Raw genomic sequence first — 22,597 nt, 5'->3', positions numbered from 1 at the left:
AAATTGTTACAAGGTAGGAGTAACAGGAAATAAAACTGAGGCATTGGAGTGGAGGGATCATCTGTATCTTTTGTGGTTGGTAGGATGTGTGATCCATCCATCAGTTGAGCTCTTGGTACCAACATTTTCACAAACTACGTTTACTGGTCGGGTTGAGTCGAGTCCTGTCCGGTCGTCCTCCTCGTCTTTATTTTATTATCCCTGGTTCATTAGCATAAATAAATATCCCTAATTAATTAATTAAAAAAAACGAGAAGGGAAATGCTGCTGCTAATGAACCAGGGATAATAAAATAAAGAAATAATAAAACAAAGCAATATTATAATCCTCTCTCTGCTGTGCTAATGCTAATGCTACCAGAGAATAGCAAGGCAAGGCAGCTCTTCCTCTTCCTTCCTCCCTCTCTCTCTCGTCGCCTGCCTTTGGGTTTCCTTTGCTTTGATCTAGAGAGACAGAGAGATGAATCAGAAGAGGAGAGAGGATTTCCGTCGCCGACATCGAGATCGAGATTGTTGAGACTGATCGCGCACCGCACAGCGTCATCACATCGTTCGCTTCCAGTTTCGATCCTTGCTTGTCTTCACCCTCCCGTCGCCCTCATCGATTCAAGGGTGCGTATGCCTATTGCGATTGCGATTCTGTACGATTTTCTTTTCTTTTGCCTTCCCAATTTGCTCTGATTCCGCTTTCGTTTCGGAGATAACATTACCTAGTATGAATTTATTTTATTTGGTGCAGTAACAAACCAAACAGGAATCCCTAGATTAGATGAGGCCTTTTGGTTTCTGATTGAGGCAGCCATAGTCTGGGATCGATCGATCCATTTAGATTTGATTTGATCGAGCATTTACGATCCCTCCACCTGTTTAGACTCTCATCTCCCCAACTAGTTTGTAACAATAATAATAATCATAATCATCCCCCCCCCTCCTTCCCTTGCAATGCTTGCTATTCCATCTATCTCTTTGTTTGCTCGACTGCACTGCCTCGTCATTGTTATATTTCCCCTGCCTTACTCTAGTTAACCTGGTAAATCACCACGGGATGATGATGACTTCTTCTCCCATTCTTCTTTTTTGTTTTGGGACTCCCGATTTTTCTACTTGTGTCAAAGGACGGAAGAGGGTTTTATCATTTTCATATCTGCAGCTTAAGTTCAGGCTGTTCTTGGTTTCCCCATTCCAAAGTTTGTTCGCCGTGCTTCCTATATTCTATTCCTCATTTAGGGTTTAAGTATTGGGAGTTCAAATCAAAATACTACTCTACTCCCAACGATTCTTGCGTTGCAAGTTGTTGTTTCAGGTCAAACATGGTTGTGCCCCGGTGGGAGCATTCTGAAAGGGATCATTCTGCTATTTGGTCAACGAGCTACTGTCACTGGGACTACCAAATGGCTCTCAACCTCCTTAGTCTCAGATCATGGCTGATGCCTCAATGTAACATCAGCGACCTTATCACCTTATGTGCCGCCATTTCTTTCATGACCTAATACATTGTTATAATTCTAACATAGATGGCCTATTCAATTTATCAGCAAAACGTGTTGTTGACTTTGTACTGTGTGGATGCTAAGTTTGTGTCAACAAAATGATTAAATGATTTTTCCCCTTTTCTTGTATCAAAAAATTGGGACTGCACTGTACATATTTGCAAAGTTCTGATGTGTTTTCTGCCCTGCCACTTTTGCAGGATTGATGCAAAATGCTACCTGGACATGCAACGGCTATTGGAACTGCTGATGGTGTCGTAAATAGGAGGCCTCGTCGCCTGTTTGGAAGATCCTCAGAGAGGAAGAACCCACTCAATGTTCAGTTTGTATGTGCCAAAAATCTGTGAATTCTCCTCCTTTACTTGCTTGAGAAGAAATACCATCTTCTGCCAGTATAAGTGTGCTGTGTAATGCTTTCCTTCCTACCATTTTCCAGGAGCGTCAAGTAGCTCGCCTGGAATCAAGACAGCAGCAGCAGAGGTATAGAGTTCTTATTTTTTCCTTTTTCTAACTGGACCAGTTTATGCACGTGGAATTATGCTATAGTACCAAGTAATGCATAAGTTTTCTACTTTCTGAATTGATGGGATTTTTCCATCTTTCTTTCTCCCTTCATTTATCATTTACAAGCTTAATTACAGAAACATCTTTTTGCAAGAAAGAATTTTATCTTCCAGCTGGAAGCTGTATATGGCATTCTGCCCTTTGTCAGTTTTTTTTTTCATGTTTCGCCTCTGGTAATTCTTTATATCTGCCCTTTGCTAATTAAAAGCTATGATTGTGCCGTTTGCTTACTTGTCAGGTGTATTGTCCTCACGGTTATTCCCTTCAATTTCTGTTGCGATTTCAAATCACCCTTGCTTGCCGAAAATGGAAGTAATCACCCCTCATCCAAACCTACATCTCCAGAAGGGAGCCTTGAGCCATCATACTCATCACCGAGTATTCCCCATCATGTTAATGTTCCAGATGAATCTCACAGAAAATGGCCAGATAATACATCAAGGCTACTGGAGGAGAAATCCCCCACATCCAATAGTATGCCCAATTCAGATTTCCTAGTCAGTAGCTTTACCAAGCCAAGCGTGAATGCAAGACATACTGCAAGAAGGAAGAGCAAAAAGAAAAGCAAGAAGCACAGGCAACATTGTAGAAAACCAACAGATGGATCTGAAGTTAAATGCAGAGAGAGCAACAATACTGCCCCTGCGATTGATGTGGGTGATTGTGAAGATTTGACACTTTCTCCTAAGCATGTTGGTGACATACGCTTTGAGGAAACTTTTTCTCCCAGTTCTTCTGCTAAAGAAGCTTCTGAAGAGGCTCCTGAGAGTGAAAATGATAATGAGTACCATTGCTGTTCAGGTGCTTCAGTTTCAAGTACATTCTACTGTGATGATACAGAACTCTCCAGATCAACAACTTCATGCCCTGGATTGTTTGGACAATGTAACAGCAGTAACTTCAGGTATTTGGATAACGCTCCAAATTCCGTATTTACGGGTTCATCTCAAGAAACTTGTTATGCTGGTGATAGTGTGAACTGTAGCCATGATACCGATACTATGTTGATCTTCAGAAATGAATGCGGACCTGATCCGTGCGAAGCGACAGAATTTTGCAGCTCTAGCAGTGGAGTTGATGAGAATTGGCTAGAAAAGTCCGATTACGGCAGTGGCATTTGCCAAAATGGTGTTGGCACGTGCAATGGAGTCCAAGCAGTCCATTTGTGCAGTGACACAAGCAGCGACAGTGATTTCCATCTGGTAATATCTAGAAAGAGAGCCAGAAAAGAGAAGAAAATGTCACTGTGGAAGAGTTATGGAGAATGTGCATCGACTGTTACATGTGGTCGAAATGAAAAATATGTTGGTCGCTCTCCTAGGCAGATGACCAAGGAACTCAACACTGAGGATTGGTCCCGTAGACAAAATCATGTTGGCAGCATACAGCCTCAGTATGGAGTTGCGTTAAAACATTCCACCAAGAATTTCATGCATAAGCCAAGTAATGTTTGCACAGAGACCCAAAATGGAGTTCCATTGAAAGATAACAAGTTAGGAGCAAGTCTCAATCATTTTACAAGTCTGAAAGAAAACAACCGTGGAAAATCAATTAACGGTTTTAACACAGTGCAGCATGTTCATTCAAACAGAAAGGTATCCGATGCTGTTCACAGCAGAGAATCCTTCCATTGTGAGATGAGATCAAATTCTTCTTCTGAACCGACAACTCCGAAGTCTTCAAAGGGCAATTGTACTTCAGAATCTGGTGAATCAACAGATCATACTGTAGGAGCTCTTCTCACGCAGAAAAGAGGGCTGCAAGATTCAGTTCGAATCAATCATGCCAGTAACACCATTTCTGGACTATCATCACCTGGTATGACTTCATCTTTAGATACTTTGCATCACTTCTTTTTTCTTTTCTTAATATCGAAACTTTATGATAAGATAGTAATTCTGCTTGCGGCGGATTTCTAACATCGAACATGATTTGTCCTCAAATATAGCAGGTTCTAAGTCAACTCCTACTAACTTGGTGGTCGGATGTGATACAGTTCCATCCATTGGAGGGAACCATGACTGTCAAGTGTTCTGTGACTCTGGAATGCATCTAGTTGAGATGATCAAGGTTGCTAATGATGCCTATAAAGTGCAGGTTGCTGCAGATGTTCACCTTGCTGCTGGTTATCCAATTACTGATCTTGAAAGATTTATATATTCTGCAACTCCAGTCATTGGTCATGTACCTTGCATGAGAAGCTGCAATTGTTCATGGGACCAAGTAGGTAGTAACTCAGTTTGTCAGAATGACGTCTCTAATATTTCCCTAAGGAGCATATGGGAATGGTACGAAGAGCCAGGGTGCTATGGGTTGGAAGTAAGAGCTCTTAGTGATCTCAGCTCTAAAACATCATACAGCAACAGTTCAGAGTTCTTTGCATACTTTGTACCTTATCTATCTGCAATTCAGTTGTTTGGGTCGTCTAGGAAGGATATAAATAACAGTTTTGGTGTACAAGGGGGAGGATTTTTGAAAGCATCAAGTACTTCAAGGTCCTTGAGCTCTCATCCTGTAGATGCAAAGTTGCATAAACCGTTTGAGGAAAATTTGTCAGAATCATCTTTCTTTGTAGAAGATCATGGAGAACTCATGTTTGAGTACTTTGAAACAGACCAGCCATCTTTTCGACCTCCATTATTTGAAAAGTAAGTTGTCCACAGGTGTTTTGTGTATATACAGATTATAAGAATGATATCTCAAATATTATGAATGTGATCACTACTTCCACTTTTTTCTTAAGTTCCTGGCACTGGGAGTTCTTGTAAAATATTTCATGTCTCATCAATCTGCTGTCATTTATCTCAAAAATGTTTTCTGGGTTCACAACTGCAAAGGATCCCAAATCTATCACAACAGGCAATGAATTTAACAGTTCTTGTTATGAACAATGTAATACAGGCAAGGAAGTTTAATAGTTCTTTTGTGAACAGTATGTTCTATAAACCGTTAATGAGTTTGTGAACCATGGCAATTTTCACAACCAAGTGACCTTGAGGCGTTTTTTTTTTCTGGTGATGCAAATTGGTTATGCTGATCAGGATGTTTATGACCTAGACAAGAGAACTTATTTTGTGCCCAAGTGAGTAGCTTAGAGCTCGGATTTATATGCTGCTAATGACTCTATTCATAAATGTGGCATGAGATGTACTGTTTTCATTTTGGTGCAGTCTTTCTCCTATGATTGTAGTGTCCTTTGTTCCACAACAAGACAGAACTTCAATGGAAAGTGTTATTGCTATTTATCTGTACTGGTTGTTTGCCCCCTCTTTCCTGTATTAATAGCTTCGTGCAATCTAACGTAGGATCAAGGAGCTTGTTAGTGGTGCAAATGTTTCTGACCACCAAATTCTTGGGGACCCTGAAAAGCTGCAAAATTTGAAATTGGGTGATCTTCATCCAGCTTCCTGGTTTGTTCCTGATCCTGGATGCTTTGTTCCCCAGCTCCTCAACTTGTACTGTTATCAATGATAAACATTTGATTAGTTATTTGGCTGTTGTGATCAAATCAGTAATGTTTCATTTCTAGGTTCTGTGTTGCCTGGTATCCTGTTTACCGTGTACCCCGTGGGAACTTCCGTGCAGCATTTTTGACCTACCATTCACTGGGCAAATTGGTTTCACAAAAATGCTCCCCAGATATGACTGGTGGGCATGCCCGCATAGTTTCACCAGTTGTTGGTCTCCAGAGTTACAACGACAAGGTACCATCTCTACTTCTCTTTTCCTGACGAGGGTAGGAATTGTTTGCACCACTGAGTGTATCCTCCATGCAGCTACAAATTCAACTGAAAATCCAGAAGATAATGATGCAAACAAGTGATTAGTTGCTTGGCAAAATTTTGTTTCCAATGATGGGTTGGTTTCCAGGTTCCAGCAATGTGGCAATGTTCACCCATCTGACCCTTGTATCTTTTTTTTTTTTTTTTTTTGCTTTTGATCATGAGCTTATTCATATTAAGGGGATGGGTTGTAGTTAGCAAACTTTCTCATTAATGTGTAAAGCAAAGTGTGGTAGAAGCTAAAACTGATAAGGACAGTGATAATTGCTCCTTAATTATAAGGAAATTTGATGTGGGGGTCTTGGTTAAAGAGTGATGTTGGAAAGGGTCAAGCAACGTTTGATTCTTGGTTGCTACATGAGAGAATTGTTATTGGTACATGAGCGATGCATGTTCTTGAGTGCTAGAAACTGCTATATTTACATGAGTTTAATTTTTTTATGCCGAACTTGGTTTGATTTGCAAACTCTTGTTTGCAGGGAGAGCATTGGTTTGAGCTGATGTGCCCAGATTTGAAGCAATCGGCAAGTCGTGCTGAAGTTGTGAAAGAGAGGCTGAGGACACTAAAGATGGGTGCACTAGCCATGGCAAGAGCTGTAATCCCGAAAGGAGCTGGGGAGTCTGTGAACCACCATCCAGATTATGAGTTCTTCCTGTCTCGGCGGCTATGCTCTGAAGAAATCAAACAGCGATAGCTTCCTGCTGACTGTAGTGCAACAAAGGGAAAAGAAAAAGAAAAAAAAAACAGTAGTGCTTGATAGGACATTCCACTAACCAGAGGCCGGCTATAGTTCATCCTAGAGAAGAGGAGAGGAGAGGAGAGCGTGGGTGTGATACGACCCATTATACAGACAGACAGGTAGACTGTAATCACCTAACCTGATACCGATGCAAACTGAGTTGAGTTTTAGACTTGTACTGGTGTAATGATGCAGGTGTTTTTGTACAGACAAAAGTTTGGTACCGCAGTTGGCAGTAACGTTTGTGTACAATTGGCCTTGTTTGCGTGTATGACAGTACAATTATCGGCTTCTGCTTGCCTTCCTCCACCAGTAAATAGTAACGCTACCCCTTGTTATCCTGCTCCTGCAGCAAATATTCAACACGAGGGGGAGAGAGAGGTTTGTTTTAGATGTTCTTGTTTCTGAATGAGCTAATACGTCTTAACTACAACACTTAAAAAGAGATAGGTGTATAGAGCGTTATCAATAATTTGAAGTAGAAACCCTGAATACGTCTTAATACCTTATCTAGGGCGCTGCTGCTAATTACGCCACACCCACTGACTCACACGCAAGACCTACAAACTATATCCACACCACGCGTCCTATGAAAATCTACGGATGACTCTGCTTACACTGATCGAGAAATAACACCGAGTCTGATCCAGGAGTCGAATTCAAACCACACACCGAGTGAACTAGTGTCCTCAACAATTGAACTGGTGCATTGGTAATACGAGATCTACAGCTCGACATAGGCAAAGACTCCTCTATTTGTCTTAAATAAAGTGATGGACCATACTAAAACTCTTGGGCTTAGGCTCTTGTTTAAACAATTTTAGACATAGCATTTGAGAAACGATTAAAGTACAGAAACGGACAATTCTATTTGTGGCACATCCTGCAAAATTTATCTACATCTTTTAATTGTACCTACAAATATATTCTGAATATACTTACAAGTTAGGTTAATATGCCAAATAAAGCAGTTGATCAGGGGGCTCTCGCGACTCGCCAGCCGCCAGGGCATCTTCTCCAACACCGTCCCTCGGTCCCCCTCCTTCTTCCCCTTTGGTGGTGAGATGGAGCCGGACCTCATCTCCCTATAGATCTATATAGCTAGAGTAGTCTAGTCCCTAAATAAATTCCCTTAGTACTTTAGATCTACTAAGTTAGGGTTTAGCTTTTCCATGGTGATGAGCAGGCATGGGGATTGTTACTTCTTCCATCTCTTCACTGGCAGCGATGACAGATTATGCAAGTTCTCCGGAGAAGATCTAGGAAGGTACATTTTTCTCAGCCTGGTTGTGAATGGGTTCGATGAAATTGTGCTCCCTTGGTTTGGGTGCTCCTTCTTCTGGGATGTTGACGCTTCAATCGGCAACACCGGCTTTGTGTTTTGGGTCACTGGCTTGTTAGGTGGCATCGGATTGCTGATCTGCTAGGGAAACAAAGATGGTGACCGATGCTCGTTCATAGGCTCTTGCCGTGCCAGAGTTGGTTAGTGTTGAGACTATACTTGTTTGTACGCATCTCTTGCGGTTTTTCAAGGTCTAAAGCCTCTTTGGTTTTTTTTGGTAGATCATCTGTGTTCCGTCCTCAATGTTCTTCATCTCCACACGATCTTGCGGTGGTTTGGCGATGTCTTGAGGTGATTGGGATCCATGTTGGACTTGGAGATTAGAACATGTGTCCGTGCTTATGTAATTTAGTTAATCTCTAGGGTTCCTTTTGTAATATCAGGTTGTAATCACTGCTATTAAGTTAATATAATCCATGCACTGCAGAAAAAAAGTTAGGTTAATATGCTCACAAGTTGGTTATACTAATTGAGTGAGTCAGATATACATGTCGTTTAGTTAGATTATAGTTACAAGTTAGTATACATATATGCACCATTTACATGTTATTTATGCGTAGTTATAATATTTTATTACCACTTATAAGTCGGGTACACATGCTTACGACTTTACGCATGGAAATTTCTTTCTTTCTAGTGATATAGACATTTCTTTGCAAAATTGAAAAAAGGCAGTAGTTATTTTTGGGCCTCACTACGTCGGGGTGGGATCGGCCCAAAATCTGGCCCAGACCTCACTCAGAGCCTCCCTCGATCACACCCACCGCACCGCGGCTTCCCTTCGTCGCCGCCCGCCGCCAGCCTCCGGTGCTTCCATCGAAGAACGGAAGGCAGCTAGTCGCACTTGCCCCGCCGACGCGTCGATTGGCATTGACTTTGCATGGAGTGGTGATCCATCCGAACTTGGGGTTGTTTTCTTTCCTGTGATGGTAAGGAACCCTAACTTGCTTGGATGTATTTTTTTCCCCTTTTTTTCTAAGAATTAGTATTACTTGTTCCAGGAGATAGTCTCTTACCTGCTTCTGTAAGGGGATGCCTTTTCTCGTTCTCCTGCTACCTATCGCCTTTGTCAAAGCATGTCTACACTAGATAGCACAGCTTTGAAGGTTCATTTCATTCTGCTAAAGAAAGAACGATATCCATTTTCACAAGGCATTCAATGCTTCTATCGCTTGTAGATGGCCACAAAACTTGATCAATCTTCTCCAGCTGAGTCTCGGCAAGCAAAACCCACTGCATCGCCATCTTTGGCACCCAAACTGTCAATTTTTGGCACAAAAGCTGGATTTGTCATACCCAAAAATAAGCTAGCTGGTTCACTTGTTATCCGGGGCAGCAGCGCCAAGAATGAAACACCAACTGCATCCAAGGAAGAAACCAACAAACATGTTCAAAGAAAGACAAAGTGGGGGCCTGACCTTGCCTTGGAGCCTGCCGTGTGCAAAGGCAGAGCTTTGGCCTACCAGGTATCGTAGAATCCATTATCAGTCTCCACTTTGAGCTCAACAAATTTACACTTCTCCTTTTCTTTTATCTGGCATCCATTATTCTACGCTGGGCTCTCATTTTTTGCATTTTGATACAAGATGTCCGCTTCAACTAGTAACTAGTAGTTACAACACGTCACCATTTTTGAGTTAAATTGATCTTCAGAATTAGCCTAGACAGCTGTACATAATTCCATGTCACTTTCAATCACAGTGATATCTAACTTGAGATCATATTTTCTCAAATATCTGTTTCTCTTTGTAGCCTTTTATCTCTGTGGATCTACATTTCAAATTAAGCAAGGATGCATACATTTTTCTAATTGCTTTAGAAATTCTAGTACTGGCCTGATATGCCAGTTTCTTTGACGAGAAAGAAAATGTGTTGAAAAACATGCTCTCAAGCTGCCTATAGTTCCACATTACTGTGCAGTCTAGGCCCAAGAATTATTCTTTTGAAGGGATAAGCCCAATAATTATTAGCAGCCTATGCCCCCTGGTTGCCTAGCAGGGGACAGAAATGGGCATTTTCCTTGTAGTTCTCTCTCATGTAGGACGCTTCAATTGCCAGGTGCCATTAATTCATATTAGTGCATGAGCAGATTCGAGTGGAGCAAATTACCAAGCTGCTGAAATCTGAAGCTCTGGAGATGGGCAAACTCGAGGGTTCAATGTCTACTGCAATGGGGCCAAATTCTGATGGTGCTGACAATTTGAAAGAGAATGAGGTATTTCTAATCTGAATAACTTGCCTATTTTTGCAGTCCCTATTTTCTATATAGGGTCTATGGTCTGCAAAATTTTTTGGATCTAGGCCTATATTGTGTCAAAAATGTGCTTTTGAATGTTGCATAGTCTCTTTGTGGTTATGTCGTTAACGAATATAGGCTCTCATTTGGTAAGCATGTTTTTTTCCCTTTGGCAGGAGGGCAAGGCGGAGCTCTTGGAACTTGAAAGACGAGAAATTATTGGTCAGAGAAGTTTTTTTTTTAAATCTGTATTCGTGCACTTATTTATTTACTGAATAAAAAATAACTATATGCCCATGTCATCGCATTTTGGTGCTGATGGGGCCATGGGGGAGTGCTCTATCGAGTGGTATCTTGCTTAATAATGCATGTAGTTGCCCAGTTGGTGTGTTTCTGTTAGGTTCTGGACAGGATGTCAGGATATTGGTCTTGCAAAAAATCTGTATTTAGTCTCGAAGAAAGACTGTAGTTTTAACTTGAGTGCATATTATCTGTAGGTGAAATACTCTGTTTGAATCCGGGATATAATGCTCCTGACGACTACAAACCATTACTTAAGGAGACAAAAATCCCTCTTCCGGTATGTAAACGCAATACTGTTTGATGCTTATTGTTTGGTTTGACCTTTAACCATTAGTTGTTTTGCTTGTATGCAAGAAGTTGTCCATCTTTTTGTTCTTATGCCAAGACTTCTTTTCATACTCCAGGAGGTCCTTCTACATGAATTATGAACTTACACCAATATAAGCGTATCCCAGTTTCCTAGTGCCATCTACTAGAATAATGTATCACTGCTTGAATTGTCTCTGAGAGTAGTGTATTGTTTGTTCATCCATTTTATCTATGAAATGCTGTAATTCATTGTTGGCTGGACTTGCTATTAACAGTTATCCTTTTGTTAAAGTTTTCCTAAATCTCTGTATATATTTGGCGCATTTACCTTCTGTTGTTTGCCATTGCAGGCAAAAGCACATCAAGGATATAATATTATTGGAGTTCTTATAGGACCTGAGAGCAATACCCAGAAGCGGCTGCAGGAAGTATGAGCTACTCTTGGATATCTTATAGTACATCTGTTAGACTCTGTTGACTTTGTTTACGTATGGCAGGAAACTGGAGCTATAATACGAGTATATGGGACTAGAAAAATCAATGGAGAGAAGGTAAATTTGTTTTCTTTATTCTATGAATTTACTGTTAACATAATTTTCACAGCATATGTTTGAATGTCTTGGTCTATTTTGCACTCCCTTTTTCGGCACAACTTTTAAGTTTCATTTTTTATCTTTATGCTCAAGCTCTACAGATCTACATCATATCATATTCTTGTGTATTTTCCTTACAGTAAATAATTGTGATAGCAATTTCAGCACACTAGACAAATGAGGTACTTAAAATTTTTTTATTCATGCTCAGAGTGAGATTCATTATCCAGAAATAGATGAAGCTCAAGCTGCTTATGAAGACTTACACATCAATGTCTCGGCTGACTCTTACGATAAAGTAGATGCTGCAGTTGCATTGATTGAGCTTCTCCTTACTCCTGTCTCCGTAAGTTCAGCAACTGTCTTCTCTCTAAAATATCTATTCTGTTAACTAAGCATGGAGCCATTTCGATCTTATTCAGGTAAAATCAACAGATACTACAACAACTGCTACTGTTTCTTCAGCAGTTACCTCTGATGCTGTAAATCCAGTTGATGTGCAACTGGTGCAGAGTACCACTTCACAGCCAGGTTTACTTCACTACCAATCACATAATGCCCCTTGGTTCTCCACTCCCCGAACCAATGGTCCATCAATTCCTTCATCCGGGCCTGTTTCGAGTTCATTGCCTAACAATCCGTTGCAACTACAACCTCAGATGAATACCATGCCAAGAAATCCAGTTCCTGTTCCTGGACCTCCACCATCAATACCAAACATTCAACAGCCTCCATCTCAGCTTCGAGCGAACCCCTCAAATTGGCCTCCATTTGGTCAGCCACCTGGAATTGTAACCCCACAAACAACACCATCTTCCTCAGTGCCACCACCAGTTAGGCCCCTTCAAACACCCCATTCATCTGGTGGATGGCCATCTTTTTCTCCTGTTATGTCGCAATCTCAGAGGTCTCCACAAGCTCCACTGACTTTTATGCCAATGAGACCTCCTATTTCTGTCTCTCCTCTTGGTTCAAATCCACCGCAAGGTCCCGTTGCATTGGTGCCTCAGTCAAATGTTCCCACCAACTATCGCAGTCAGCCACCAGTGGCAAATTTCACTCCTTCAGCAACACTGCTTTCCAGGCCTCCTGGTGGAGCACAGTCTTTTCCGCCTCAAGGTCCTTCCTCAATGCAGGTACTACCATTTCCTGCTGGGGCATCAGCGCAGTCACCTTACCCACTTTCCATGCAAGTGCATCCTACAATGTCGACACCTGATACAATGAGAGGCCCACCTACCTCAGCTCCTGCAAGCACAAGCTACATTCAGGCATCCATAGGCGCTTTGAGACCTCCATGTCCAGCCGCTGGTGATTTTACGTTTTGTCCTGTTGTACCACCTTCACATACCCTAGACTTTCCAGCATCGGCCAGTCAAATGGGAATACATGGCAACATTCACCCTGGTTTACCTCATGCACCATTTTTCCGCCCTGCCAATGTGGCAGGTCAAGGTTTCCAAAGGCCTCTTGATGGCAGGCCCATGGGTCAGCCTCGGATGCATGCCCCACCTCCACACTTCCCTGGAGCCTTCCCCAGGAATCCATCTAGTCATCAATTACCTGTGGGGTTTCGAGCGATCCCTCCAGCAGTTCAACCAGGTGGACGGATAATTTCTCCTCTAATGCCGCCACCGTCAAACGTGTCCAATTTCTTACCTTCTCGCCCATTTCAGTTCATGCCACCGCCACAACAGAATCTGATTCCGAATACGAACAGGCAAGGTGACAATCCAGGTGGTGCCAATCCAATATATGATCCTTTTGCACCAACAGCAGCCTCAGGAGCGAAGAAAACAGATGGCGACCCTTAGTATGAGGATCTCATGGCGTCGGTTGGTGTGAAGTGACTGCTGGGATCTCTGTGAGATCCAAGTTGTGAGCAGATCTGGCATGTAGTAGTTTGGATTTCATTTGCTACTGCTAGTTGTTCTTTCTGGATTTCCTATGGCCTCCCTCCATTAAAGAAAGAAAAAACCGCTTGTCTAAATGGAAATGAGTGGAATTTGACCCAGATAGTCTTCTGAACACATGTTGTGGGGTGTCAAGGTTGCGATCTCATGCGTGTTATTCCTGGCATCACTTGTTATTTATTATGAAAGGAGGAAATTGTGATACTGTTAAAGAGGAGGCAATAGCATTTTATTTTCTTCTTTTAGTTTATGGCTGTGACGATCACGTGTAGATCAGTAGATGAGATGATCTCAATGTCACAAAAAAAGCGTATGATACAATATTTTGGTTATCTGAGCCTCTCGCTAAACCAAAATAGGTTGTGCTATAGTTTTCTTTTTTAAAAAAAAAAAATTATTTAGAGAAGACGGTGATGTGCATTATTTATGCTTCATATTATACCGTACGTGCAAGAAGAATCGAACAGGCATGAGGTCGACTGGAGACTGCTTTAGCTCAGCTCAGGGGCTAGCCCGAATGCGGGAATTTCACAAGATTTATATAGTTTCGTATAAAATTTGCATTTCGAATGTGGTTTTTTTTCTGCTGGTGCTGGCCTATAAATTGGGCAGAAAAAAATGGTTTGAGATAAAAAGAAAAGAGTGAATTGCACAAAACTGCAGATATTGTGTTATTTGTAACATAAAACTACAAGTATTGTGTCTAATGATATAAAACTATAAGTATTGTGCATTAATTTTACATAAAATCTGATTTTAATTAGATTCATCTTAAAAGTAGTTTTATGTTTCTCAAAAAGTTCAGAATTTGTACGTGTTCTATAGTACATTTATATGCTCATTTCTATACTTATAAAAGAAATCACTTTTTCACCGTATAACTTAGGGCTGAAAATAATTTTAAAAATTAATTCATCATATAAGAGGAATATTAGTGAATTTTCTTATATTTTTGAAATTTTATTTGAGACCTAACAGTTGTTAAGAGTTATAAAAGTAGTATTTTTAAACAATTTTAGTTTAAATTCTACATAGATTTTTTGGGTGAATTTAATTAAAATAGGTTGCATATGTAACATGTAAAAAAGTTCTAGGATTTTTTAAAAAATATAAGACCATTTTTAAATAAATTTAATTAAAACTGAATTTTGTGTGAAATTAGTGTACAATATTTATAGTTTTGTGTTACTAAGCATAATACTTATTGTTTTATATTACAAATGACATAATTTTGTGCAATTCACTCAAAAGGAAATGAAAAGGCTGGAGGGTGATAATGTATTGATTTTAATTTGGTGCAGCTGCAGCCTGCAGTATGCAAAATCAAGGCTCAGATTTATGCCGAAAATTTAGATATTTTGAACTTTGGGATCAATAAATAAAATCCCCTGCATTTCCTTTATTCTTCTCAGCAGGAAGGAGCTGCTGCTGGTCCTCCTGCTCCTGCCCCTGCTCCGCTCTGCCAGTAGACAGCCCATTGCTTCGGCGGAGTCGAGAGGAGTAGGGTAGCTGCTGCTGCTGCTCCGGCTCCGACCGACGTCCAGCCATTGCTTGCCTCAAACCCTACCTTCCTTCCCTCTCTCTCTCTCAAATGGGGATGGGATCCGTCCCTTTCCTTCCCTTCCCTTCCCTTCCCTTCCTAGGGTGGGCAGGATTTAGGGTTTCGGCCTTCCTTTCTTCTTCTCGGATCGATTCGATTCCATTGGAATCCATCCCCTCCCTCGCAGGCGCAGGCGCAGGCGCAGGGGATGACTGGACTGGACTGCCTCTGCCGAGCAATGCACTTCGTCATCCACCAGCATTCTAGTACTCTCTTCTCTAAGGTAAGCTAAATAGTAACAAGGAAAGAGAAACAGAGGTCATTGCATTGCATTGCATTGCATTTTGTGAGATTGGATCATCCCTATTAGCTGCTTACCTTAGATTAGAGGAGGGATGCTTGGGGAGATGGCCGCCGACTCCAGCATGAGCATGAGCATGGCCATGGCCTTCCACCAGGGCCAGGGGCTCACGGTCACCTCCTCCTCCTTCTACAATCACCACCACCACCACCACATGCTCTCCTTCCAGTCCAATCACGATCCCACCCTCATGCCTTCCACTCCTAGAGGACCTAGACCAACCCCTGCTACCACTAGCAATGCCACCCTCTTCCTCCCTCCCAGCCCTGCCAACGTGACTCCCACCCCTTCCTCACTTCACGGGCCACCATCCGCTCCAAAGTACAAGTTTGTCACTGGTTCGCCTGCCGATTGGACAGCCCATGAGCTCGCAACATTGAAGGAGGGCCTCATCAGGTTTGGTTAACCATCCTTTGCTTTCTTACTGCTTTGTGTTGTTACTTACTACCTGCAATCTGAAATGTATTAGATTAGGCCTGCCTGAAACAACTGCTTTCCTCTTTTCTAGAATATCGTTCGACCTATTAAGCTGAGCTTGCCCAGTAATGTTGAGTAAAATATTTCAAGTTCATCACTCGTCGGATAGGAGATAGTAGGACTAGTGGTGCTTGCTACATGCTTATTCGATCCTATCTCGCCGCTTCCTTTTGGCTTTTCACTCTGGCTCTTTGTTCAATGACAATACTAGATACACTCATGAGCCTAATATTATGAAGTACATCAAGATTGCTGCTATGCTGCCCACTAGGACTATAAGAGATGTTGCATTAAGGTGCTGGTGGACTCCTGTAAGTTAATCCTTTTCATGCTTTTCACTCATGTATTCACCATGCCAGGTTCTCATCTCCATAGGTCTTAGTCTTGATCTGCCTCTGACTTTCTGAGAGCAGCTTCTCAGTGTTACCAGAGTGTCAACAAATCGCACACACCCTGACACATTTGTCACTCTCATCATCTTGTTTTCTTATCTGAATGTGGTCTTTTGCTTGAATACAGCATACACCTTCTTGAATACATAATTTGTTTCGTGCTTCTTTTCATTTTGCACAAGGGATTTAAGCTTTTTATGGCGTTGAATTACAAATGAACTGTCATACTAGTAGGAAGGATTATTTAGTGAATTGAAGCCTGCGGCAATTTGTGCAAAGCTTGGTTCTTATTGTAGTTACAATATGGAATGAAACATCATGTCTTTAGGTTTGCATCTTCGCTAATGGCCTGGACCCAGGTCTAATTTGTTTTCAGTTCTTAGATTTTTCATAACATGGCAGGTGTAATTACACTTGCCTATTTTGTTGGTGTGCTATTGCAATTCCAGGGCAAGGAAAGTAGGAGGAGGAAACCTGATGAATATTATTCTGGGAAAAACATGGCAGACTTGAAGGTATTCTTGTATCTAGCGATATCAATTATCAAGTGATTCATTTAGATACATACTCTGGTAGTTCTAAATCCTAAGCAATCCTTCTTTTTTTTTGTAGTATTAACCCCGTGTTTTTCTGATAATGAAATTCCTGGGTCATCGCTGCAGGATAACATGGCCACCTCTACCTCGGTAGCTAATATTCAAATGGCACCTCCAAAAAATGTGGTTCCATTTTCGATGTCGATGCATCATCCAAATCTAAATGGCTTTATCCCTACGGAAGGTTGGTCCATCGCTTAATGCTTTGTTCCCTTGAATGTGCTAAACTGTTTGCTTTATGTGACATTTAAATTTCAAGTGTGTGGTTGAATGTGCTAAACTGTTTGCTTTATGTGACATCTAAGCTATTATACGCTTGGGGTAATGGAAGGGGGAAATAGGTTGTAGACTGGGATGAAAGAACCTTTGGGAGAGGGAGACTACTAATGCGCCCCTTCTTGATTCAAGAAGACACAAAAACTTAAGGAAAGTTATGTCGTATCATATCTAATACATGGAATATATCTAAAAGGAAATAACCCCTACACTAGCAACAGAGAACTGATTGTTCCAACTACTTGCATGGATGGGAGCCATATGAACTGTGCATGAGGTTGCGATAGTTCCTGTGGACAGTGCTGTCACATTGTCAGATATCTATTGCTTCTGTTGCACGAAATGTAACTGTAATATATGTTATTACTGAAAAACTTATGCTTTTCTGATGTGATTTCGTGGAACTACTTCGTACTGATTTTTGTATCTCCTGACAATGTTCCTTTGTTTCATTTCTTAAGCAGTCCCTGTTTTGGATAGTGCAACTCAGCATCTTCTGGAGGAAAACAATCAGTTACTCAGCCAGATAACTGCAAATATCGAAACTTTCAAGGTTTGCGTGCTGATATACTTTACATGTTTTTGTGCTCATAAATGTATCAGTGCGTCATACTTGACTTCAACTGCACTGGGCACTGCTGCTAGGGTGCCCCCGCCATCTTCTGCTCAACAGATGGGACATGGAGATGAAAAATGACATTTGCGCAAAGCACATAGTAGTTCAAAGCTATGCACAAAAGCTTGAGTTGTAGTCCACAAAGGCTTGAGTTGTTGTAACTGTTTCTAAATTGCAAATTTCTTGTAGATGGAGGAGAATATGGACCTCTTTCTACATACAAATGACAATATAAGAGCAATTTCGAAATGGTATGATATTCTTATTTGTTGTGTTTCATTTATTCCTTGTATGGTACTTAAGTGAGTTAAGTCTGACACACGAAATATGCATAAGCCATATGTTTTGAGTGTGTTGTACTAATTGTCTCTATGTAATTGATATGAACATGGAACCTTGCATGGGAGCTGTCTTAGGAGATGAGTTGCTAAATAGTGAAACTGAGTGATGGCAACGCTTGTGTATGTTAATCTGCAGCCGTGGAAATTCCTAGTAGTTTTCGCTCTCAGGAGTTTTCCTTTCATACAATACAATTGAAGCAAGCAGATGTTTTAATGAAAGCAAGTAGATGTTAAGCAGAGCATGATCCGAGCTGTACTGTTGTGGCCATTATGTTTGTTTGCTCCTGTTTTGCAGTTAACTAATTTATGTAAATTCATGTGATAGAATGAGGGAGACACCTGGTATCATGGGTCAGATGCCTCCGTTGTCGGTTCCTGTAAATGAAGAGCAACTAAATTCACTTGTTCAATTGGACAGAGTGGTAAGACCACACCACGCCCTTATGATTATATCATAGATCTAGAAAGATGCCAACATTGAATGTTAGATAACTCTGCCACAAAGCTGATGGCTGGTGTAATATAAATTGGACGCAAGGAGAAGGAAGGAAGGAAGCTCACCCTGTAGTGTGGAAATCAAAAGACGAGATGAGGAGCTTTGGCCGAGTGGTTGGTCCTCTTCTGTAAATGCCCGCCCATGAAGAAGAAGAACAACCCCGTTGCCCATGAAGGGGATTGTGGTATTGTTGTATTGTGACGTAGTAGTATTGGGGGGGGGGGGGGGGTTGCTACTGGTAGTCTGCTAGTGCTGGGAGAAGAGAAGAGAGAAGAGTCCTAGAGCAGGCAGAAAGGGGCTTGCTTCTTGTTGATTCTGCCTGCTGATGTAAATACATACATACAAGCCGCGTTGCTTAATTGGTTGTCGGCTATTCCATTGAGTTGAGTTTCCTTATTGTACACATGTAGCAGGAGTAGTATGTTTTTCTTTTGAATAATAATATAATCTTCTCTTCCGGCACTGTCACTGTCACTGCTGTTGTCTTGTGTTCCAGCATACATACCATTCGCTGAGATTGCATTTGCATTCGCTGAGATTAGATTGACAAGTTGAGTCTCCAACTCAACTGAATTGATTCCGGCCCCACCCATCTGGCTGCCTAAAAGCAAGGTAGCTGTCGTGTCGGCCGCTTCCCTTCCCTTTCCTTCCACAAGGCCGGAAGCCAAGCCAAGCCGCAAGCAACTCCGAGGAAGGCCCATGGCGTCGGAAGCGGAGGAGGACGTGTGCCGCATGTGCCACGTCCCGGCCGAGGCGTACCGCCACCTGCGCCTGCCGCGCCACCATCAAGTTCGTCCATGACGACTGCCTCCTCCGATGGCTCGCCACCAGGAGCTCGCTCAACTCCACATCCACATGCGAGGTCCGTCTTCGGATTCTTCTTCTTAATCGTCTTCTTCTTAGGTTCCCGAATGATAGGCGAATATATTACCTCTCTGATTATAAATACCTGATGTTTTAATTAATATTCGGTTAAATTTTTAAAACTTTTATCGTTATAGTTTTCAAAATATTTAATTTAGAACATAAAAATCATACGTGTAGATTTATCTTGAAAAATATTTTTATAATATTATATATTTTTTTAAGAGCGGGTGAGCCCAATTGGCTCCAGAGGTTAGCTCTCAGGTGGGCGATCCGGATTCGAGCCCCGACGCCCACCCTCAGAGGCGCTCTCAGCTCCTCTGTAGTTGAGGGTGTGGGCCTCCATAATGAATTTTTTTTATTAGATATTATAACTATGAGGAAGTATCAGGTGTACAAGAGTATTTTGGTGTACATATGCACCAACTTAATCTCGTGTATTAGATTCCTCCATCCCACCTGATCTACACAAATTGGATCCAATGTATAAGATTGCGTTTGTGCATATATGCACCTCATACTTCCTCTGTAACTATATTTTAATAAAAAATAATAGTCAAAGTCGTATGTTGAAGACTGAAAAAGTAGGCCTAAAAGATAGGCAAGCTCAGTGAAAAAGGAGAGGAGAAAACAAAGTAACTACACAAAGGAGGTAATCCAAAGAGAAGGAAGAGAATGCAAGTGCACAGAGTCAATGAAACTACTCTTCCATTTATATAATGTAGGGTTGGCTCGTTGAAAGATTTTTGCGTTTCTCTGTTTTCAGATCTCACATGCGGCAATAGCAAAAACCTCCATAAAGAAAGGGTTCTGGAAAGTTTGTGCTGCCTCCTCCATCATTGTGAAGAAATCTACTGTCCAATTCCAAGTGATACCGATCGAAGACCAGCATCTAGAACTGAAAGAGCACTCAAAGAACATACGGAAAATAGTCTCCTCTATGTTTAGATTGCAGAGGATACAATTATAGTAATTACCCTCAATTTGTAGATTTTTTCTTTTGAGAATGTTCCTAGTGTTGAGTCTGCCTTTGAAGAAAAGCCATGCGAAGACTTTTATCTTTTTTTGAGCATTTCGAATTCCAAATTTCTGTGATGGGAGCTGAAGGTGATATTGACTTGTAAGGAAGAGCGTAGAATCTACTGGACCCATAATTGCTATTACCCCAACAGTATAACCGTGTATCCTTATGGGTGTTGGTTCTGAATTTGAGCTAACTTCTGTTGGAGGTTCTGAAATTCCTCGAAGGCAGGTGTAGGATTCTCTCTATATCTGGCAATAGATACATTTTTATCTTTGGCAAACATGTACAGTCAGGAGAGCTGTTCTTTGAGATAGTTTCCATTCCAAACATCATGCCATAGGAGAATTGATGATCCATCTCCTGGGCATTTTAAAGAATCTGTAACGCCCTACTTTATAACTAAATATATTTTATTTAAATATGAATTTTTTTTGATAGTTTTCTCTGTAGTTGTGGTATAACTGACAACACAATTCATATGCAAATAATATATGATATAAACAACGTAACCACAAAGCTTTCTGAAGCTTGTTATAATCTATGTGTGTATTTGGAGTGCTTAAAGTTGGGAGGTTACTTGACATAGATCTCTTCTTCTATGAACCTATTTAGGAATGCACTTTTGACATCCATTTAGTACAGCTTGAAACCTTGGAATGCCGAAAATGCAAGAAAGATTCTAATGGCTTCTAGTTTAGCTACCGGTGCAAAGGTCTCTTCAAAATCTATTCCCTCTATTTGAGTGAAACCTTGAACCACAAGTCTAACCTTGTTTCTCACTACAGACCCATCCTCCCCCTGTTTGTTTTTGAAAACCCATTTGGTGCCTATGGTGTGAATATTTGGGGTGGCTCTATAAGAACCTAAACTTGGTTTCTCTTAAAGTTTTCTAGTTCTTCGTACATAGCATTAACCCAATTTGAATCAGAAAGAGTGTATCCAACATCATGGGACTCAAAAGAAGCAACGAATGTAGAATCAGTAAAATGAGCATGATGAGCAGATTTGGATTTTATTACCTTCTCATCAAGGTCACCGATCATCTGTTGAGGGGGATGTATCCACTGAATGTGCCGAGAGACCTCACGTTGTGAGACCACCTCCCCCTCAAATGTAGCTGGTGTATGTTCAAAAGCAGCTGAAGTGGAAGTAGAGCCTGCATGACCCTCTGTCGGTGTAGAAGAAGCAAGAGCCAGCTCGGGAGCAGGTGTGATGGAAGGAAGTAGTGGATCATCCTCATCATCACCGAGAGCTGGAAGGTCACCATCTACGAAGATGCTTTCGCCAATCTCTTTGTCATATGCACACTCGAAAGTAGAACTAGCACACAGGGTTGATTCATCAAAAGTCACATACCAGGATTCTATGATGGTGTTAGTGTCAAGAATATAAACCCTGTAAGAATGACCATGAAGAGAATACCCTAAAAAAATCCCATCGAAAGAGCGTGACTCAAACTTATCAAGATTGCCAACGAAGCACCAGCAGCCAAAAACTCTCAAGTGAGAAACCTTTGGCTTCCTACCAAAGCGCAACTCATAAGAAATCAAATTCAAGATCGAGCGTAAGAAAATCCGATTAGAGATATAGCAAGCGGTGCCAATAGCCTCAGCCCAAAATCTTATAGGAGTCCTATGCTCATCCTATGCTCATCAAACATCGTCCTAGCCATCTCCACCAAAGTGCGATTCTTCCTTTCAACCACGCCATTCTACTGAGGAACGTGTGGGGCAGAAAATTGATGCTCAATGCCATGTTCAAGGTAGAAAGCATCAAAGAGATAGTTCTTGAACTCGATGCTATTATCACTGCGAATTGCTTTCAATGCACCGGGGAGTTCTTTGAACAATCTCAAAGCTAAGCTCCGAAAGTGTGAGGACATTTCACCCTTGCTCACAAGAAAGAACACCCAAGGGTAGCGAGAAAAGTCATCAACAATGACAAGTACATACCACTTCCCACCCACCGAACGAACCCGGGAAGGACCAACAGTGTCCATATGGAGAAGTTCTCCCGGTCGTTCAGTCATCACAAGATTAACTGGTGGGTGAGAGGCAGCAACCATCTTGCCATGTCGACAAGGAGCACAAACAAGATTCTTCTCAAACTTGAGCTTAGGCAATCCTCAGATTAAGCCTAGGGCACTCAAACAAGAAAGTAAATCAAAACTCATGTGCCCTAGTCTCCTATGCCACATCCAAAGCTCAGAAGAGGGTTGAGAAAATAAGCATCAAGAAGAACCAAAAGACTCTGAAAAATCTACTCCAAAGACTCTCCCTACTCGAGAAATCTGGCAAATTAAAGCGCCCGAGGAATCAAAAACTCGAGAAGCATTGCGCTTGA

The 22,597-nt window shown here is 41.4% G+C and overlaps 3 protein-coding genes across 11 annotated transcripts; all 3 read left to right on the top strand.

Moving 5' to 3' along the window:
* Positions 1–353: 353 nt before the first annotated feature.
* LOC133895478 (uncharacterized) lies at positions 354–6,827 on the top strand. 3 transcript variants are annotated; one of them, XM_062335811.1, is made up of 9 exons: positions 354–611; positions 1,303–1,436; positions 1,690–1,815; positions 1,926–1,969; positions 2,292–3,871; positions 4,002–4,701; positions 5,359–5,463; positions 5,583–5,757; positions 6,315–6,827. In XM_062335811.1, the coding sequence occupies exons 3-9, from the start codon at positions 1,702–1,704 to the stop codon at positions 6,528–6,530; spliced, it is 2,934 nt and encodes a 977-aa protein (XP_062191795.1). In that variant the 5' UTR covers positions 354–611; positions 1,303–1,436; positions 1,690–1,701; the 3' UTR covers positions 6,531–6,827. The 3 variants fall into 3 exon arrangements, with proteins under 3 accessions (XP_062191795.1, XP_062191797.1, XP_062191794.1); XM_062335813.1 differs by lacking the exon at positions 1,303–1,436 and having other exon boundaries at positions 4,005–4,701; XM_062335810.1 differs by lacking the exon at positions 1,303–1,436.
* Positions 6,828–8,620: 1,793 nt separating this feature from the next.
* On the top strand, positions 8,621–13,512 carry LOC133895454 (branchpoint-bridging protein-like). The gene is made up of 10 exons (XM_062335774.1): positions 8,621–8,846; positions 8,919–9,023; positions 9,096–9,383; positions 10,007–10,132; positions 10,330–10,375; positions 10,651–10,733; positions 11,116–11,193; positions 11,263–11,316; positions 11,570–11,704; positions 11,781–13,512. The coding sequence occupies exons 2-10, from the start codon at positions 8,994–8,996 to the stop codon at positions 13,170–13,172; spliced, it is 2,232 nt and encodes a 743-aa protein (XP_062191758.1). The 5' UTR covers positions 8,621–8,846; positions 8,919–8,993; the 3' UTR covers positions 13,173–13,512.
* A 1,159-nt stretch (positions 13,513–14,671) lies between these two features.
* On the top strand, positions 14,672–20,471 carry LOC133896429 (uncharacterized). 7 transcript variants are annotated; one of them, XM_062337035.1, is made up of 9 exons: positions 14,673–15,568; positions 15,861–15,960; positions 16,491–16,556; positions 16,704–16,821; positions 17,375–17,466; positions 17,719–17,780; positions 18,196–18,292; positions 18,409–19,228; positions 19,997–20,471. In XM_062337035.1, coding segments are annotated over exons 1-7 (801 nt in total). In that variant the 5' UTR covers positions 14,673–15,206; the 3' UTR covers positions 18,197–18,292; positions 18,409–19,228; positions 19,997–20,471. The 7 variants fall into 7 exon arrangements, with proteins under 7 accessions (XP_062193015.1, XP_062193019.1, XP_062193018.1 ...); XM_062337034.1 differs by having other exon boundaries at positions 18,359–19,228; XM_062337033.1 differs by having other exon boundaries at positions 18,196–19,228; positions 19,997–20,469.
* Positions 20,472–22,597: the final 2,126 nt, after the last annotated feature.

The sequence above is a fragment of the Phragmites australis genome, chromosome 16 (genome assembly GCF_958298935.1).
Source record: "Phragmites australis chromosome 16, lpPhrAust1.1, whole genome shotgun sequence".
In the NCBI taxonomy this organism is placed as follows: Eukaryota; Viridiplantae; Streptophyta; class Magnoliopsida; order Poales; family Poaceae; genus Phragmites; species Phragmites australis.
This window is presented reverse-complemented; position numbering and strand designations above follow the sequence as displayed.